Source organism: Falco punctatus (genome assembly GCF_963210335.1).
Source record: "Falco punctatus genome assembly, chromosome: 1".
Lineage (NCBI taxonomy): Eukaryota > Metazoa > Chordata > Aves > Falconiformes > Falconidae > Falco > Falco punctatus.
Window position 1 is genome coordinate 92,618,756 of NC_137580.1, and position 18,480 is coordinate 92,637,235.

The 18,480-nt window shown below is 42.4% G+C and overlaps 1 protein-coding gene across 11 annotated transcripts in view; it reads left to right on the forward strand.

Annotated features, from left to right (window-relative positions):
• Positions 1–18,480, forward strand: part of MTMR3 (myotubularin related protein 3) — an 82,948-nt gene that overhangs the window by 61,803 nt on the left and 2,665 nt on the right. For 8 of the 11 annotated variants that reach the window (XM_080365671.1, XM_080365669.1, XM_080365676.1 and 5 more), the window contains 10 exons: positions 142–273; positions 2,327–2,438; positions 3,581–3,776; positions 5,361–5,546; positions 6,951–7,121; positions 9,214–9,359; positions 10,019–11,438; positions 13,890–14,000; positions 14,522–14,610; positions 16,132–16,158. In XM_080365671.1, coding sequence (XP_080221797.1) covers positions 142–273; positions 2,327–2,438; positions 3,581–3,776; positions 5,361–5,546; positions 6,951–7,121; positions 9,214–9,359; positions 10,019–11,438; positions 13,890–14,000; positions 14,522–14,610; positions 16,132–16,158 — 2,590 coding nt within the window. The remainder of the gene's footprint in view (positions 1–141; positions 274–2,326; positions 2,439–3,580; positions 3,777–5,360; positions 5,547–6,950; positions 7,122–9,213; positions 9,360–10,018; positions 11,439–13,889; positions 14,001–14,521; positions 14,611–16,131; positions 16,159–18,480) is intronic. The other 3 variants (XM_080365672.1, XM_080365675.1, XM_080365670.1) reach the window with 3 other exon arrangements.

An 18,480-nucleotide genomic window follows, 5' to 3' on the forward strand; every position in this document is an offset into this window, starting at 1 on the left:
GTAACAGATTCAATCCTTCGTATTTAATCAGACATTCTCCAGTTTCTGCATATGCACTGTGGGACTTGAGTGCATCGTTGTTGTAAACAGTGTCAGAAGTTTCCTTTTATTTGCTCATCAGTTTCGTATCCTCTTCCCCAGATTCCTCAATCTCTAATGCTTCAGGAGCAGAGAGTTTGGCCATACAGCCTCAGAAGCTTTTGATCTTAGACGCACGTTCTTATGCAGCAGCTGTGGCAAACAGAGCCAAAGGTGGAGGCTGTGAGTGCCCAGGTAAGCACTGTGTCTTCTCAGTCTTATGTTAAGTTAATCAAAAGGATTTGTTCAAATATAATTACACTGATACACTCCTGTGTACTGCATATTTAACAGACTGCGTGGAGGCAAGTACTATTCATCTGTATGAAAGTTCTGGATCATTGCAGCTATCGCTCAGCCCTTCAAAAGGACAGGTTTAGCTGTTAATTAAGTCTGTTTCTCAGAGCATAAAACCAGCTGGTAACAGTGTTCAGTAAATGCTGAACTGTGTGGAATATGCTGATTAGCTTTCCCCTGCTGAGTCAAATATGTAAACTAGAACGAGACAAAGGTGTCCAGTGTGCTAATGTCTAAAAAAATACTGAACAAACTTGTAAAAATCCACTAACTGTAGAGGATAATAGTAGTCTAGAATAGTTGTGCAGAGTACAACTTTTCAGCAGTTTTTCTAAAGCTGAAACATTTTTCAGCATTTATATGATGACCCAAAGCAACTGAAATCCTGATTAATCTTGCATTTATAATTATCACTTTCTGTGTTCTTTGGCACTTGTAAATTGTTGGTATTATAAACAAGATATTATTTTATGGTCACTATTGGATATGAATGCAGCCTGTTAAAATTCCATGGGTGGAGAGTCTAGAAAAATATACCAGATAGAAGAACTATAGGTAAGATAATGAAAGCTATTTTGACCATATAGTCTTGTTTCAGTCTTTGCTGCAATAGGCTGCACTTTGATATGTAGCCACCAGTAAGAAGAGATTAATTTTACATTTAAAACCTCAAAACTACTACTCATCAGGGAGTAGAACATCAAAACAGAAAAGCAGAGTATATAGGAAGTTCAATTTTCTTCCTATATATTGGTTCTTGAATTCTTTGTAGAAAATTTCCAAACAGCTTGTCGCCTTCAATAAGTTTGACCTGCATTAAATGCTTCCTTTTTACTGATAGGTTTTCTCCAGGTATTGCCAAGTTTGTTTCATTCTCTCTGTATAAAAATATCTCATTTATGTTGTGATTTATTTTGTATATAACATATATTTAGTAAAAAGACCTCAAAAAATGCTTAAATTGTCTGATGCTGTCAGTCACTTCTGACTGGAGTTACATAGTCCGTCACTAGCAGGATGTTCTGGTTTGGGCCAGAATTTCCTGGGCTTATAACAGTTAAGAAATCAAATTATATAAAACATGCTCTTTTAAGAGACTACTGCATTTTCTTGTGTGAGCACTCAGTATCCTATATTCTGAATTCTGATTGATTTTTTTTTCTTGTGTAGAAAAGGTCATTTTAGCTATCATGTCAGCATTTTTGTACAGACAGAAGCATCAGGAAAGAGGAAAACTGAATCTAGGAAAGACAGTTGAATTAATATTTTTCTGCATCTTCTTAGATGCCTCCCTCTGACTAGCAGACCCTGTCCGTACAGATACAGGCCCCCTCAGTAGAGCAGAGTTGCTTCAGTACATCCCATAGCAATATCTGAAGGCAGGCTCAGTAATTCTGTCTTCTGTTTTCCTGAGCTTTGAATGTTTCTCACACGTGTGGTGCTTATTCCTCGTAATAGAAAAACTCAAAATAAAGCAGTGAATGAAGTAACCTTTCAGCCTTTTTGAATGGTTAGAGAATAGAATATATAACTTATATAAAAAGATACATCAAATTTAAGAACATCCATAAATTATCATTTAAATATTTTTAAGATTCACAGTCGTGTAGGATGTTTCTTGCTCATTAAAAACATTCTTTACCTTGGAGCACAGCAATATCACTGTTCCCATAGGTTTGTACTCTGCTTTTTGTAATGTGAAGTGAAACATTGAAAATAAATACACAAACACTTTGCTAACTCTTTCCTGTTTTGCTATGCTGTGTTGTAATGTCTGGAATACCTACCAAACTCCCAAGTACTAGTTTCTTCTTACAGAATATTTGTAAACAAATTATTTAATCTGTCCACAGCAACAGTGGTTTGTTTTTTTGAAAAACCTTCTTTTAGAATTTAAACTTGGTGTAGTTTTGAGTTTCTTCCCTTTTTTTTTCTTGATGTTTCCTTGCAGAATATTATCCAAACTGTGAAGTAGTGTTCATGGGGATGGCAAACATCCATTCTATCCGGAAGAGCTTTCAGTCGCTACGTTTGCTCTGCACGCAAATGCCAGATCCAGGAAAGTAAGTGGATGTTTGGTGGTTTTTGCCTTTGTTTACATGTTTCTGCAACTGCATTCTTTTGCTGCTGATTTGTAAACTGAAATTCAGTGTGTTTTCCCTTGGTAACTTTCCTGTGTAATAATGCTAAGCTATATTTTTTCATTTCCATGGAATTTGAGCTAAAGTTGGTCATTGTTTATTATCATTGAAGTGAACCTAGAAAATGAAATCTGAGATTATAATGTAGCCTTGAGTTTCGGTACTAGATGCTACTACTTTCTGGTGGGCTTGAAAGCCAGCACTTAAGCTTTCTTGTTATTGCCACTTCTGTAACCTTTACAGCTTGGCCCTCCTTCAGAAAATTATAGTGGTGTTCCATGTACTTCACACGTTCATAGCATCATTTCAGGAGACATGTTTCGTTGCCCTCCAATGCTATGGGATAACTAGCCTCTAATGGCCCGTCATCTCAGGGGCTTCTGAGGCTGAGTCTTCACTGAGACGCTGTAGTTGTGCCAGTCCTGTTTCCCCTACCACTTCCCTGTTTTGAATTTGCTGCTAAGTGTCTTTCATGGTTTTGAAGTAGATCCAGAATGGCCACCCTTACTAAACTGGATATGTAGGTCTTCAGAGGGCAGAGACTCTTAAGATACCTACAGCACACCTTGTAAAGCCTGGGAATAGTTGAGATTCAGGAGATTTCAAAGGCACCTCAAGTTCTGTGTTTCATCGAAGCACAGAGCTGTCAGAAGCATATGGCAGAGTCCCAAGATACGCCAGCGGTGGTGGGACTGCTGAGTATTCTGGATCCTCAGCTCAGAGGCCAGGAGACAGTAGAGGCTGCTGCAAGCAATGATTACCCAGTAGCGCTTGCATTGTCCGTTGCTGGTGATGTGTTATGCTCTTGTCTGGGAAAATGTTATTTAAGCTTGTTGCAAGTCTTATGCGTCAAAACGCATGCCAGAGACTGGCTGTTCCTTAGATGGACAGCATGGCTTTGTTTCTTACAAATCTGAGAAAGTACTAGCAAGGCATAAGAGAAACATACTGAGGAATGGCATTCACAGCTTATTAAAATAGGAGCTTTGACTTGGTAAATTCAAAGAGCCAAACCTGAAAGCATTTTAAAAGAGCAAAAACTGTCTTCCCTTGTTTTCTTCTAGTTGGTTATCAGCTCTGGAAAGTACCAAATGGCTGCAGCACTTATCTGTGCTTCTGAAATCTGCACTACTCGTAGTTCATGCCGTGGACAGAGACCAGCGACCAGTCTTGGTGCATTGCTCAGATGGCTGGGACCGAACCCCCCAGATAGTGGCGCTGGCCAAACTGCTGCTGGATCCGTATTACAGGACCACAGAGGTTAGTGCGTGAGGTAGTTAGCAAGTTTGGGTCCTTTTCTGAGGAAGTCTGCCTATAAGTTATTTCAGTTTTTTTCCCACTAGAAAAGGCACTAAAGCTACCAGGAGTTTACCAACAGTAGTCTGCAGATACAGTTACATATAGGTGTAAATATGGGCTGTAACTCAAGAGCAGATTATATTTTCCTCCTTTGCTGTAACTGCAGTCATGGTGTATGCTTCCCATATTTAACTTAGGAATATGTAGTAGAGTGCTACGTGTTGCAGTTTCCATTAGACCATTGCAGTTTCGCAGCCAACTATTGATACAAAGCCTTTCTATTTTCTAGATTTCCCAACTGCATATTTTTCCAGTTTCAGATTTTCGTTGTCCTCTGTCACTTAGTTATATTTCTCTTGGGTTTTCAGCCTGAATTTCTGCCCCGCCCCCCCCCCCCACCACCACCACTTTTCAGCATTGTGATATGTGATGGCTGGATTCCATCTGCCAGCCCACATGCAAGATGCCTTTGTTGTCTAGAACAGAAGCATATGTCTGAACACAGTGCTGTAAATTGCTGCTTAAAGCCTCAGACACATGAGGAGAGGACCAGAAGTTTAAGCTGTAGCAATGCCTTTTGGATGAAATTGTGGAAACTTTTCAGATCTTTTTTCATGAGTTCTAGAAGTTGGCATCCGTCAGGTCAAAACATACTGCGCTGTCCTTGGCACTGGACTTCTTCCTGGTCCCTCCTGAAAGTGCTGTCATTCCTGTTCAAAGTGCAGAGTTCTCCTGCACACACCCTTTGCCTTCCTTCTTGTCACTGCTGAAATGTTTAGGAAAATGAGTCTTCAGCATTGTCACATTTCAAGCTTTTCAGCTCTCAGCTGTTATTTTTGCTCTAGTTACAGCCATTGACATATGTTCTACAATTTCTCCTTCCACTAAGAATCAAAACTTTCCTAACCTGTGATGGCTTTTAGGTCCTGTAAGATGAGGTGTTGCATTCAGGTGCTCTGCTAGTCACTGTTTTGAAATGTTCTTTGCCCTTTTTGTTTGCATGAGAAATCACACAAGTCAACCTTTAATCAGCCTTGTTACTGGGCTATGTTTGGTGTACACACAGGCAAGCACTCTCTCAGAGCATGGATGTCCTGTTGTGGATTAATTGCTTTCTTTTATGGCAGACATATCTGCCCATAATTTTCAAAGGAGGGCTTTACAATTCCCTCTCCTGTCCAAATGTTGGGTTACCATGATCCGGGCGGTTTTGATTGAGATGGAGTTCCTACTTGCCCCTGCCTGGCCAAGATAGGTCTCATATCGGCATCTTGCTTGCAAGTTGCTGAGGACCTAACCTGCCTTATTCCCTTTCCTGTTCCATGTAGGTTTGGAAATTTATGTGTCCGAATTTCATTGTGCAGCATTTTAGAACACAGAGGCATTTGGTAAAGCAGTAAAGATAAGTAATGATGCCAGCACTGAAGGGAAATAGGAATGAGTGAGGAGACAGTAATAAAGTGGTTCCCATGAGTCTCAAACCACCTTAGAAAACTGAACCAAAACTAAAATAGGAACTTTTCATCTGTACTTTCATTTCTGCAGGGTTTCCAGGTGCTAGTGGAGACGGAGTGGCTGGATTTTGGCCACAAGTTTGCAGATCGCTGTGGCCATGGTGAGAATTCGGATGACCTAAATGAGCGCTGCCCAGTGTTTTTACAGTGGCTGGACTGCGTCCATCAGCTCCAGAGGCAGTTCCCTTGCTCTTTCGAGTTTAACGAAGCATTCCTTGTGAGTTGTGGCTTGAGAGATTGCTGTTTTATAGACTACTTCTAAACCAGTACCGAGTACTAACATACTATAGAGCCTCAAGGGGTTTCTGATTTTCCCATCTGTCTCTGATATGCTGCAGCCTGATAAAGGTAACGGGAAAACTGCCCAGATACAGTAGACAAAAGTACTTGTATACTTTACGGGACCTGAGGTCTGTGCACTTGTAAAACAGAAGCAGGACCTTAAGGACTTCTTTTAGACTTTAAAGAAATAAATAAATGATTCAGACTTAATAGTCTCACCTAAGAGGTGCTGAAGTAACTCCAGTATAATGCATCCACACAGCATGAGAAAAAACATAGTTACGGGCAATATAAACTTCCCCTACTTTGATCTTGTTTTGACATGGAAGACTCCTCCTAAAAACAACCTGCCCCTTTAGCTTTCCATGCATTTTTTCTGTTTCTTTGCTGAAAATATGTAGGATATATGAGCCGTGTTTATTTTCATTTGAAGAGGACAGCTGTCCTATTAGAAATTTGTGTAGGATGCTCAAAATCAGTTCTCAAGGCCAGAAGGCAGGTCTCTGGGAAAGTGGCAGTCACTGGCTGCAGGACTAGTAATCTGCAGAATAAAAGATTTTATGAAGTTTCTGATCCACTAAGAGATTTAAAGCACATTCTTCTGATTGTGGTTGACTTGAATTAACACTTGCCAGCTCAGCCATGTAACCGATTAAATGTATGGTCCTAGCTTAGCTCAGTTGTGAAATGAGATACATAAAGTTATAACTGGCTTCACAGCACGCTGCTAACCTACCAGAGCCGTGTCTGAACGTACCTTTAGTATTCTGGCCTTTTTAGAGTAAATCCCCTAGTTTATTAGAGTATTGAAGTACTTTTCATTTTTTCACTTGAACATCTGAATAATGCCGTGGAAGTGAGTTACATGCTTTAAGTTCATACTAAACTATTTTGTTAGACTGGGACCAAAGCATGGAGTGAATAATGATGAGGGTTTCTGTGCTGCATTAATGTTTTGGAACAGAGGAATCGTGATTTTCCTCTTTGCCTGTCCTACAGGGCTGTGAGTTTGAGTCAGCAAGACTTTTATGCTTGATTATGAACAAATATTTTGTCTTTATAATTACAGTTTTTTCCTGAATTTTTTTAGTTATGATTTTAAAAGATTCCGTTATACTTGAATTCTTGTGCAGTTAGTTTATAAGGAGGTATGCAAAAAATGCAGTTAGTTTATAAGGAGGTATGCAAAAAATGCCAGGTGGATTTGTGTATCAGCCTTTAGGAAGAGGGTGTATTGCCCTGTGAAGGAAGGATTTATTGCTTCTTAAGCCTGAATGTTGCGTCTCATACTAAGCTGATGTCTTCTGTCATATGACAATATTTGTATCGGTCTCTGCAGGTGAAATTGGTGCAGCACACCTACTCTTGCCTCTTTGGTACATTCCTGTGCAACAATGCGAAAGAGAGAGGAGAAAAACACACTCAGGAACGGACCTGTTCTGTCTGGTCTTTGCTGCGGGCAGCAAACAAAGCCTTCAAAAACCTGCTCTACTCCTCCCAGTCAGAATCTGTATGTATCCTGCGTTCCCCACCACATGGGGCGAGTCCCTTTAGGGGCTCCCAGGTACAATGTTCTCCAAAGTGTGTACCTTTAGAAAATACCCAGGCTTGTAGTGGTGGGACATCGTAACGGCTTAGCTGTCATCATGAATACAGTCCAGGCATTTCCAGAAAAGTGTTCTCAGCTCACCTCATCAGTGTTTACTTTTGAACACTCTGATGCTTTAAGCCTTGCATTAAGTTTGTTGGTATTTGAGGAATGTCAAATGCAACCTCAGAAATTCCTCTATGCTGGAAATGCATTTTCTGTAACTAAATATTTTGCTTTATTTTTTGTAACAGAAAACATTTCAGTGTTTGACAAATAGACTTTTCTAGAGAACTAAGCTATGTCAGTGGAGTGTCATAAAACTGCATACAAACCTAGACACTGTGTCTATATTAATCTTAAATCTAAACGGAACTCAAGTTATGTAGCATATCTTTATTTCTCTTAATACTTTTCATGTTTTCAGTTTGACTCTTCCATAATAATAGCTCACTGAAGCTTCTGGGAAGGGACTTACAGTTACTTTTTTGTGTATTTGATAACAGGTCATGTGAGGCATTGAGGGATGCAGATGGTGGGCAAGTGAGCAGTCAGTCATCAGGTGTCACCATGATTAGGGCAGCAATGGCTTTTATAAATATTTAAACGCCTTTGTTTATAAAAGTATCAGATAGCATGAATCGAACTGTAAAGATTCTGCAATGTTTTTGCAATTGATAGATGTGGCTCTTAATTGTTCCTTAGAGTAAAACCAAAACCTGGCTTAGTAGGGAAGAGTTTATGTCTATAGTTGATATAAAAAGATTAATTGTATATTCACATCAGCCTTCTGTGGCTGTCTGTCTCCCCTGGACACCGGACGTGCAGTCTGTGTGCAGGTCCCATTTGTCATTGCGACAGGCAACGTCAGAGAGAGCCCTTCAAGACTTTGCAACCTGACATTGTCATCATGAGTGGATGTGATAGCTGAAGGCATGAGGCACTGCAGATAAATACAGCTTGGGAGGACTTCTAAAGCTATGGATGCATCTAGGTTTTCACTGAATATACCAGCAGGTTTGCCCAGGAACAGCATAGAGAGCACTCTTAAAGCGGGCTGTGTGGACAGGTAGTGGCTCTGTCCTTGGGCTGCCCTCACATGCTATATCCTGCAGTATAGATGCAGTCTCAGTGCCTTGGCCTCTGTTCTCAGTAAATACTATGCTATATTGTACTAAGCTAATGAGGATAATTTGTCTGTAGTTTGGCAATTTCCTGTCTTGTATTCTTATTTTTGTGGGTTTACTTCAGTCTTTAAAAGGTGCCTCTCTGATGTAGCCACATCTGTTATAAGACCGTAGCTGTTTAAGAGCAGCATCTGCCAAACCAAGCCACCCCAGAGCCCTCCCCCGGCTCAGTGGCAGGGAAACCTGACTGTTTGTCTGCCACTGCCTGCTTTTCCACAGGGAATTTTTCTGGGAAAAGAGTGGAATTGATAATGACCCAAGTTTTTTTTAAACTGAACCAGAAAGCATATTCCACAGTCAGGGAATCCCTTTTTAAGAGCAGGCTGCTTCTTCAGAAAAGTATTTCTGCATGTACTTAATTTTTAACATAAAAGTGCTTCCATTAAAGATAGGGTTAGCTTTGATGAACTGGAGCCTGCAGAAGGAGGTTCTTAGTTCTGCTGTCATATGACATGGTGTATCACAAAGTACGAGGAAATCTCTGCGCTAACAATGGGCCACTGAATTCTTCAGCAGTTTAAATTGCGCAGAAGCATTATTAAGGTGTAGATTCACTCGGAGCACGTTGCAGTAATTCATTCGTGAGAAGCTGAAAGCCGGCATTGTTATGCCTCTGTCTCTGAAAGAGAAGTTAATTATATATCCTAGTGTAGCTGATTAAAAATGCCATAGCTGCTCACTGGCCTTCAGAGTTATCTAGAGATCTAGCAAAGCCTCCCGGCTGCAGACTGGAATAGTAAACTACCAGAGTCAGATCTGCACACTTCTCTGCATTCTGGGAGCGAGCAGTTTACCACTTCTGAACATTGTGTGCTCTCCCCTCTCAGGTGCTGTATCCAGTGTGCCATGTGCGTAATCTAATGCTCTGGAGTGCTGTTTACCTGCCGTGCTCTTCCCCCTCGACACCCGCTGACGACACCTGTGCCCCATACCCTGTTCCAGGCTCTAGCCCTGAAGATCAGCCTCTGGGCAGGTGAGCCTAGAGCCCAGAAATCCCGTCCTGTAAAGTAAGATCAACAGAGAATATTGTGGGATATAAAGAGGAGAATACTTGTGGTGGGAGGGAAGTATTTTTCACAGGCTTGTTTGTGGGACCGTTTGACTGACCTACCGAAAAGCAGTCTGTCATTCTTTCAGTTTTGAAAGGTGTTATGTTTCAGAGGTGATAGCATAACAGAAGATTATCAAATAGAATTAAGCTCTGGGTATTGCATAGCCTTGCAGGATTCCTTATACCCTTGTGGAATATAAGGTTTCATTTGATTGTCTTGAATTTGAGTGCTTTTTCTGTGTTGCATAACTATTTCTTTGCTTTTTTTGTACGATGATTCTGAGCAGATGTTAATTAGGAGGTGTGACCAGACTGTAAGCATTTGTGCTTTGTGGTAAAGGGATTATTCTGGGAATGTCTGAAGTCTGATGGAACATATTTTCCTGATGGCAAACAAAGAAAGTACTGAAGCAGCTCTGCACTACAGATGGTCAAAATGTGCTCCTAGATAATACTTCACAGAAGTCCATTAGTTAGCAGATTGTTACTGTCCTAATTGTGGGGGGAGTTTTTAAACTGTAGCGGCTAAATGTTTTTTAAAAATCCCCAACTTTGGATTCTGATTATTTGTGCCTTTGTAGGTTACCAAAGACAAGATCGTTTGACAATCTGACAACAGCCTGTGATAGCAGTGTGCCTACAACCAATCGACGGAGTAGTGACCCCAGCCTCAATGAAAAGTGGCAAGAGCACCGTCGGTCTCTGGAGCTGAGCAGCCTCGGTAACCCTGGGGATGATCCATTTGACGGAGACAGCCTGAGTAAGCAAGGCAGGGCTCCGGTTGGAGCAGAACTCTCTGTTGCAGCTGGTGTGGCAGAGGGACAGATGGAGAACATTTTGCAAGAGGCCACTAAAGACGATGTTGGTCTGGAGGAGCACTTAAAGGGTAGCCTAGAGACAGTAGGTAAAGGGGATGAGGTTGCCCTGGGTAAGGAGAAGAGAACTGAAAGTCTACATGGGTATGTCAGTGACCTCTCTGAAAAGGCTGAGGCGGATAAAGGTATTGTAATGAACAATCCAGCATCCAATCCACATCCAGTTTCACAAGGTGCTTCTGAGCTTAAAGGACAACAGGACGAGCGTACTGATCTCAGTAACACCATCCAGAAGTTACCTCAGGTGAAAGGACTACAGACTGTTCCTTTGGAGGGCTTTGTAAATAGAGATGCTCACAAGAATACGGAGGAAGAAGGTGTTAGCAAACTCGAAGGAGAAGCAGAGAGCCTGTACAACACAGCACAGGCCAGCCTTGCGTTACCTCTTACAATCACTCACGAGGCAAGAACATCCAACATTGAAAGTTCGACGGAAACCTTAACAGAGAATGAAGCAAAGCAAGAGCTCGTTCCTAAGGGCCCTTGCCACAGACCTTACCTGATCAACAACAGTGCTGACGAACTTTCTCGAACTATTGAAAATAGGCCAGAGGGGGAGAGCATGCTAGAACTTCAAAAACTGGGAACAAAAGTACATAGGACTTCTGGTAGCAGCAACACACACATCCCGATGCCTTCCCCTTGTGCCTTGCCTTTAGCCGAACTTAAAGACGAGATTGTGTGTAACGGAGAGCTGGAGCCTGAGAACAAGATGACAGAGAAGCCTGCGGGGTTTGGTATCACCCAGAAATACCATGCGACAAACGGACACTGTGTGAATGGAGAGGACGGTCACATCAAAGCCTCTCTGAGCCGGCAGGTCTCCACCGCGAGCTGTAGTTCTGCACAGTTTCACTTGAGGAGCTTGCACCAGAAATGGATGTTTAGTCATCTTGGTAAGCAGCAGGCAGCCAGCAGCCCAGACCAGCCTGCCAGAAGCCACCTGGATGACGATGGGATGCCTGTCTACACTGATGTTATCCAGCAGCGCCTGCGCCAGATAGAAACTGGCCATCAGCAAGAAGTGGAGACCTTGAAGAAGCAAGTGCAAGAGTTGAAGAGCCGGTTGGAGAGCCAGTTCCTGAATAGCTCCTTACGCCTCAATGGTGATTACGGCGACGAAGTGGTAAGTGAAATGGTAATTGGGCCACTGCTGGCAACAGCGGGCTGGTTAGTCATGTTCTGGATCTCACCATATTGTCAACTCTTGGTTCATCGGTGAGGCAGTGATTTTTTTTTTGGCCTTGCAGGCTTTTATGGAACTCTTAAGGTCATTCTGAAGAGGGAAAACAACTGATTGAGTACATGGCAAATGGCAGTTAACGTTGACTAATTTTCACTGTATCCCGGTTTGACTATACATGTACCAAAGTTTTATTTCAAGATGGGTGTTTCGCAGCATACTCGCACATACCTGCACATACTTAAACATCTTGTTTAAAAAAAAAAAAAAAGGCAATTTTGTATACGAAAACAAGAGTAAAACAGGCAAAGATACTTTTCTGAGAATATGAATGGGTCATTTATGGGGACAGTAGCGTAGGACTGATATCTTGGTGCTTTGTATGCTCAGGGTAAGATGCAGCAGTGGCTGCTCTGTTAGTGCAAAACCATGAAGCTCAAGCCATGCCCTTTTCAGATGGCTGGCCTACTCAAGGCTCATTAACTGGAATAAATTAAGAGGTTTTGTGATAGCCTTATGTCAATGAGGGTTTTTTCTCAACAAATGAAGAAATTTAGGGGAGCTTTTAAACTCTGCACTTTTACTTGGAATTGTTTAAGGTCATTAGAGACTTAAGTCTAAGGCGTGATTCAAATACAGTACGCTAATTTCTGCTGCAGTGAAATTATCTATGTAGTTGCGGTTGCAAAAGAAATTTTAAAATCAGGAACGAAATACATGTCATTCCAAGTTCAAGATCTCAACAGCTAGCAGATTTTCTATGTGACTCCGTATGTCTTGGGTGGATTTGTAAGTTGCTTCTCCCCTACCTGTTTTTTTACCTAATTTCTCCTCCTCTTTTGTCTAATAATTAATAATAAAATGTCAAAAGATACACAGTCTGGCCTTATACTGTTGCTTGAATGTAGCACTAATTTGGAGAATGAGCAGGAGCCCAGTTCTGTAGAGACCTTTGAGCAGGATTGCTGCAAAACTGGGTTTTTCAATGGCCCGGTATTATTAGCGAAGTACAATAAATGATGAGGGGAGAGCTACGTGGGGAAGCAGGCAGGCACAGGAGGAGAAAAGCAACATGAGAAGGAAGGTGAGGAGACTTAGAATCTCTGAAACAGAGTTTGCATCATCCTGTGGGTTTGAATGTTGGGCAGAGCATTCCTGAGGTTGACATAACACTCATCAGAATTTTCCTTTTCCTACGTGCACATGATAACGTGTTTTATATGCCTGCGAAATTGAAAAAAAAAAAAATGTACAGGAGGTTTTCAACTTTGGTTTGTTTAATTTAATGTTGGTTAGAAGTGGCAGAGGTGCTGGATAGTCCCAGGTACATTTGTTGTGAAAAATACTCAGAGCCTTCTTGGCTATTCACATTGGAGATAACAGCACGAAGTGCCCCTTTTGGGCATCCGTTTCAGCTCAGTGTCATTTCAATTGGGTCACGGGCAAAACCTTGGATTCCTTGGAGCAATTTGGTGCGTTGGCTTAATTGATTATACTCCCATTCTTTTAAGGGCCTTCACAAACTGCAGTGCAGGGCTGGATGCGAGAGCGTGCTGGCCTCTAGAAAATTCACCATTTTCAAGAATCCGTTCTCTACCTTCTGTTTGTGCCTCAGCTTGGGAGTAACAGGTTTTCTTGCAGAGCTCCAGAGATGCCCATTCCTCGGGCACAAAAAGACATTAACCCAAGATTTCTTGTTATTTTTAATGTATTTAAAAGGCTGGCTGAGTTTTAAATCTGTTAAAATACAACCCTACCTGGATAGACTATATTAAGGAAGTATTATTCCCAAAAAAACTATATATGGAATATATATGGCTCAGATTCTGAGTTTCCCCATGTGTGATTTGGCTTGTATTTTCCAGAATTTTTGCCAACAAAAGGATATATGTGTTACTAGTAGTAGTTTTGAAAATGAAACAATCTTGGAAAGGAAATGTGACTGTGAAATTGGAGCCGCAGGTAGTAGCTTTTTTTGTTTGATCACCCAAAGTGTTGCCAGAACTTTGTGCTAACACAGCAGAAAACAGATTTTTAAATCCATTCTACCTCAGATCATCCTATCATCAGAGGGTCAAAAACTGACCTGTTGGGGTTTTTTTGCATGGTTTTTTTTTTGTTGTTGGTTGGGTTTTTTTGCAGTTCACCACTGCACAAACTGCTTCAACATGTGGCATTTATAGTCCCATTCAAAGAGGTGTTCTTGCCTTTGCTGCCATGTGTGCAGTGTAGTTAGGTGACCAGCTAAGATGTTCGCCCTTCCAGTGCAAACATAGCCTGCTCTTTCTTAGCAGGAGGTACCCTTTCCACTCCTCCCCACGACTATCCAGTTTTTATTTGTATGGAAGTAGGAATATGGGAAGGTTCTGTTCAGCTGTGTTTGTTTGCCAACAGACTTCTATACCCGACTCGGAAAGCAATCTGGATCAGAACTGCTTGTCTCGCTGCAGCACAGAGATTTTCTCTGAAGCCAGCTGGGAACAGGTGGATAAACAGGACACAGAGGTACAGACTAAATCCCTGTAAATCGCTCATTCTTCTGGTAGGATGGGATATTCATAATTGAAATTATCTGACAGCCTTTGGTCATGTGCCACTTCTTGTGAACTCTTTTCCTTGCATTTCACTTGCGTCTCATACTTTAAATATCAGTACCTGTGCCTATGAGCCCTCTGCTTGTCTGTGTATGAACTCCTTGAGGAGCTGTTGAAGGGGTGGTTAGCTAAAGGAGCCTTAGGTGGACACATGCTTGGTGAATATTCTTGGCGTGGATAGTTCTAAAGCACAGAAAAAAAACCCAGGGAATTGGACTTGATGACGTAGGTTGAGGGGAATTTAGTTTATGTGTTCTCAGAGGGGAGGTTTCTGTCGTCTTGTCTTCAATAGTTGTGAACACTGCATTTGTGCTCTTAAAATAGAACAAGCACTTCCCTCGTGATGCTTTGCTTTGGATTTGTGAGTGCAAATGAGGTGGGTTTGTTTCTAATTGCCCTCTCCTTGACAAATTTGGCTTTTATTTCTCCCAGGTGACACGATGGCTTCCAGACCACCTGGCTGCACACTGCTATGGCTGCGACAGTACGTTCTGGCTGGCCAGTAGGAAGCACCACTGCAGGTAACCTGGGCATCGACAGAGGAGGGGAGGGAGGAAGGCACGCTCATGGCTTGAATTGTTCCCTCTCCTGTTAAACCAGGAAAGAGTTTTCTTCTGACACAGTTCCTTTCTCAAGGATGGATGTCAGACTAAGTGTTTTAGAGTAGGACTGCACATGCTTCTGAAGGAACAGAGCGCTTTGGAAGAACAGAATAGTTTCTCCTGTTCGGTTCCAGTTCATGCAGAGTATATATTTAAAAAGCCCAATTTGGTATCTGCTCAACCCCAGTCTAAACAGATCCTGCCCTGTTTCCTCAGAGTGGATTTGGAGGCAGCTGGCTGTTTAGCTTTTTAAGAGGGTGTAAATAATAAAATATACTGGTTTCTCATCTTAGCATTCAGTAATCCAAAACTGCAAATACATGAATAGCGTCTTCTTCCCATTACTGGTTGTAAATCTGCTGCTTTCCTTCTCTAACCATTCTCATGTTTTCATTGAATTGGAAAAGAACCTAAAAGGACACCTATATAAAATAAAAGTTTTCTGGATTATTCTTCGCTGAACTATTGCCAGCAGAGGCTACAGCAGATAATGCAGGCAGCAGGGACTTAATGAAGAACAGGTGGCAGAGGCCTTTTGGTTAGATCATACCCAAGTTAAAGGCAGAAAATCTCAGATTTCTAAGTTCTATTTCAAATAAACTCCTATTCCTAATTTCTGGACATGAGAAAACTATTACAAGAACTGTCATTTAAATGGCAGTTATCACATTTTGATGCTTCATTGCTTTTTGAAGTTGTAGACAATTATAAACGTCTATTCTTGGTTTGTGTCCGTTTTATGTTTTGCGCCATTTAGCGTCTTGTAAAGATAAACAGACCCAGGGAAGAATGAAGTTGAATGGCTTTGATTATTTTTTTTCATGTGCGCTGTGTTTGTGCATGTGTTAAGGCTCCAGATGAAAAATATAAAGCATACAGTTGTACACATCTGAAGGGTTTTCTAAGAATTAAAGTGGTGTTCTCCTTTGTCCTCCCAGTGGTGCCTGTTGTGAAGTGTGCCTGTCCAGCCCTGCCTCTCTAGGCTGACTGACATTTGGCATCTGCATTTCAGTTTCCTAGACCTGGGCTCTGGAAAAGTCCTAGCACATGAGTGCCTGCAGGACACCCCCAACACCATGAGGAGTTAAAATTGACTCAGGGTTTCAAGTCTGGTTGCAAATTTCTCTTTAGTGTCTTTGTTTCTTTAGCTTTCAGATGTCTAACCTGGGTTGACCAGGCCATCCATGTGAGCTACGGTTTATGGTAGAGACCGATAGGGAATGGCAACCAGCAAGAACATCAACTATTTTTGTAGTATATATTTTCAAAAAACGCCACTGGTCACTGGCAGTCTGCTCAAGATCTTACCTGAGAGTGAAAATGAGTCGAAACCCATACAGTGTAAAGCCTTGAGCAGGATCAAAATATCCAGCTTCCTTCATTGCCACTATTTTCTTCTTTTGCTTGTTCCCCTCTGAGCTCTTTTTCCCCTCCTTGCAGGGACATTGAACGTGTTGATCAAATCTGGTGAGCATTTACAACAGCCTCTGTCTGTTGTCTGTCTGCGTTTTCTTGGTAACTTCTCCAAACTAACTTGGTCTGTTCCCCCTCTGTTTTTCACTTGCCTAGAAATCACTAGAGAGTTGTGGGTGGCTAGCACAATCTGCTGGGTGTTTCAATCCGTATAAACAGGCCTGTCTTCTCACAGAAAAGCATTTAGGACTTGGCTTTTGGTAGCTTAAACTGGGGTGTGGATCAGACTAACACTCACCATCAGTAGATCGTGTGTTTGAGTAACAGAGAATGCATCACTTCTAACTACGAAAAGACTGTCCTTCAAGTTTAGCTATTATGCGTTTATTTTTGATTCTTTGCCTTATTTTTGGGAGAGCTCCACATGCTATCAAACAATTCTAATATTGCTATGCAGTGTGTTGACAAAAAAACTGCCACTTATTTTAGAAGGACTGAAAATACCGCTGGCAGCAGCAGGTAATGCAAAGCTGGTAGAGGGTCAGTATCACATAAAAATGAATAAACGACTATGACTTAGAAGAGGAGGTGTTGGTAGCATGATTTTAAGTCCTCCTTCCTCAAATGAGCAAAATCATCTTTTGTTAACATCTCTTTTTAATCTTTCAAGCAAAGCAGAGGACCACCAGGATAGAAAGAATGAGTTGTTCAGAGCTTTCCAAAGCTTGAGGGAAAAGAGTTACAGAACACTATTATCTATCATAGACGGAAAAAAACAAAAAAAACCAAGCATATGCTAGGAAGCTGGTGAGCTACAACAGGCAGATATTTGTTTTAATCCCTCTGGTTCCTTTTTGACCTCATCCATCAACAGCGAGCTTCTGCTGGATAATTGTTCTTTGAGCAGCAGGGTTGTGGGTTGTCGGAACGGCTTTTCTGCAGGATGTTTCTGTATAACACCTCACAGGACTGTTTTCACTCCTGCTGGGTTTTCTGGTAGTAATTTCTAACAGCGTCCTTAAGAAGACTCCCAAACCACTGCAGAAAGGCTAGCCTTTGTCAGCCTGCTCATGCTAGGGTTACGGCTGTGAGACCAGGAGCCGCTGTGCGGAGCTGAGAAAATTAGCCCATTGAAGTGAGAAATGGGATTTCTCTGCTGACTCCTTCCCTGTCAGTGACCAGCATCTGGAAATCTTATCTCTTGGCAATGAAGGATTAATCAAAGCTGCTGGGTGTAGGCAGGATTCTCTGTCAGTCTCTTGGCAGCAGCGAATCTGTTCTAGCGCAGCACAATAACGGCGGAAAATCCTGATGCCAAAGAGTTAATGAAAAGGGCGTCAGGCATGGAGGTAAACTTGCAAAATTTGGGTCCCTGGAGTGCTGTTCTGAACTCCTTGTAAGAATTGATGAGTTTGGAGGACAGGGCACACCAGGCTAGCTTGAGCAGCAGCAGGTTTTGAGGGGGGCTGCAAGAAGATAAGGTAATTATTTTCAAGATTTAAATTTTGTCCCTGCCTCCTGTGAGGTGCATGCGCCAGCGTGCCTCCACCAGCTGACATCTGACAGGAATGTGTATGAGACTGCTCACCCTGCTGCAGCGTCGCTGTCATTTCTGAGCATGAAATACCTGGCTGCCCGTCTCGTGGCTTTGCATGATCCTTGTTGACTCAGTTTACTTTATGCGGAAGCGTGGAACTGCTGCAAAAGGGACGGTGCTGCTGGGGCTATGGGAGGATTCAATCAACCAAAACTGGGTTTGATTTTTTTTTTTTTCATCTGTCCTATGCTTAAACCCTCCAGCTGCGCACTTGAAAGAAACAGAAGAAACTGTCTCTGTGCTGGTACTTAGCAGCACATGCTTTTGGAAGAGTAAAGGAGCAGAGACTCCTGCCTCCTCCCAGGACTGCAGTATCTGGTCTGTCTCGAACACAGAGCTGGATCAGTAATGTGAGCAGGGGGCAGAACACCACGCTCCCCACAGCCTCACGGAGGAAGGCCCCTTGCTTGCTCCGTTTTAGCCCCTCTCTTAGCCGTGTCCCCCGGGGTAGCAGTGACAGTGATGAGCAGCACCGTGCCTGAACTCTGCAGGGCATGGGGGAGAGCTTACCCCTGTTCCCTGGAGGGGTAAGTTCCCTGCAGTTTGACACGAGACAGTGTTGTACAGAAGAGCTGTTGCTGCAGGGACGTTTAATGAGCTGTAGTTCTGTACTGTAGTTTGCTTTATGCTCCTTCCCGGTGTCCCTTCCCTAGAGCTCCACTTCAGCTTTAGGAGCGAGTAGCACGGGGTGCAGGTGTTGGAGGGCTGCCTCTGCACGCATCCCGGTGCTTAGGAAGGAGCAGCTGCAGTCTCCAGGGCTGACCCCATCACAACACTGT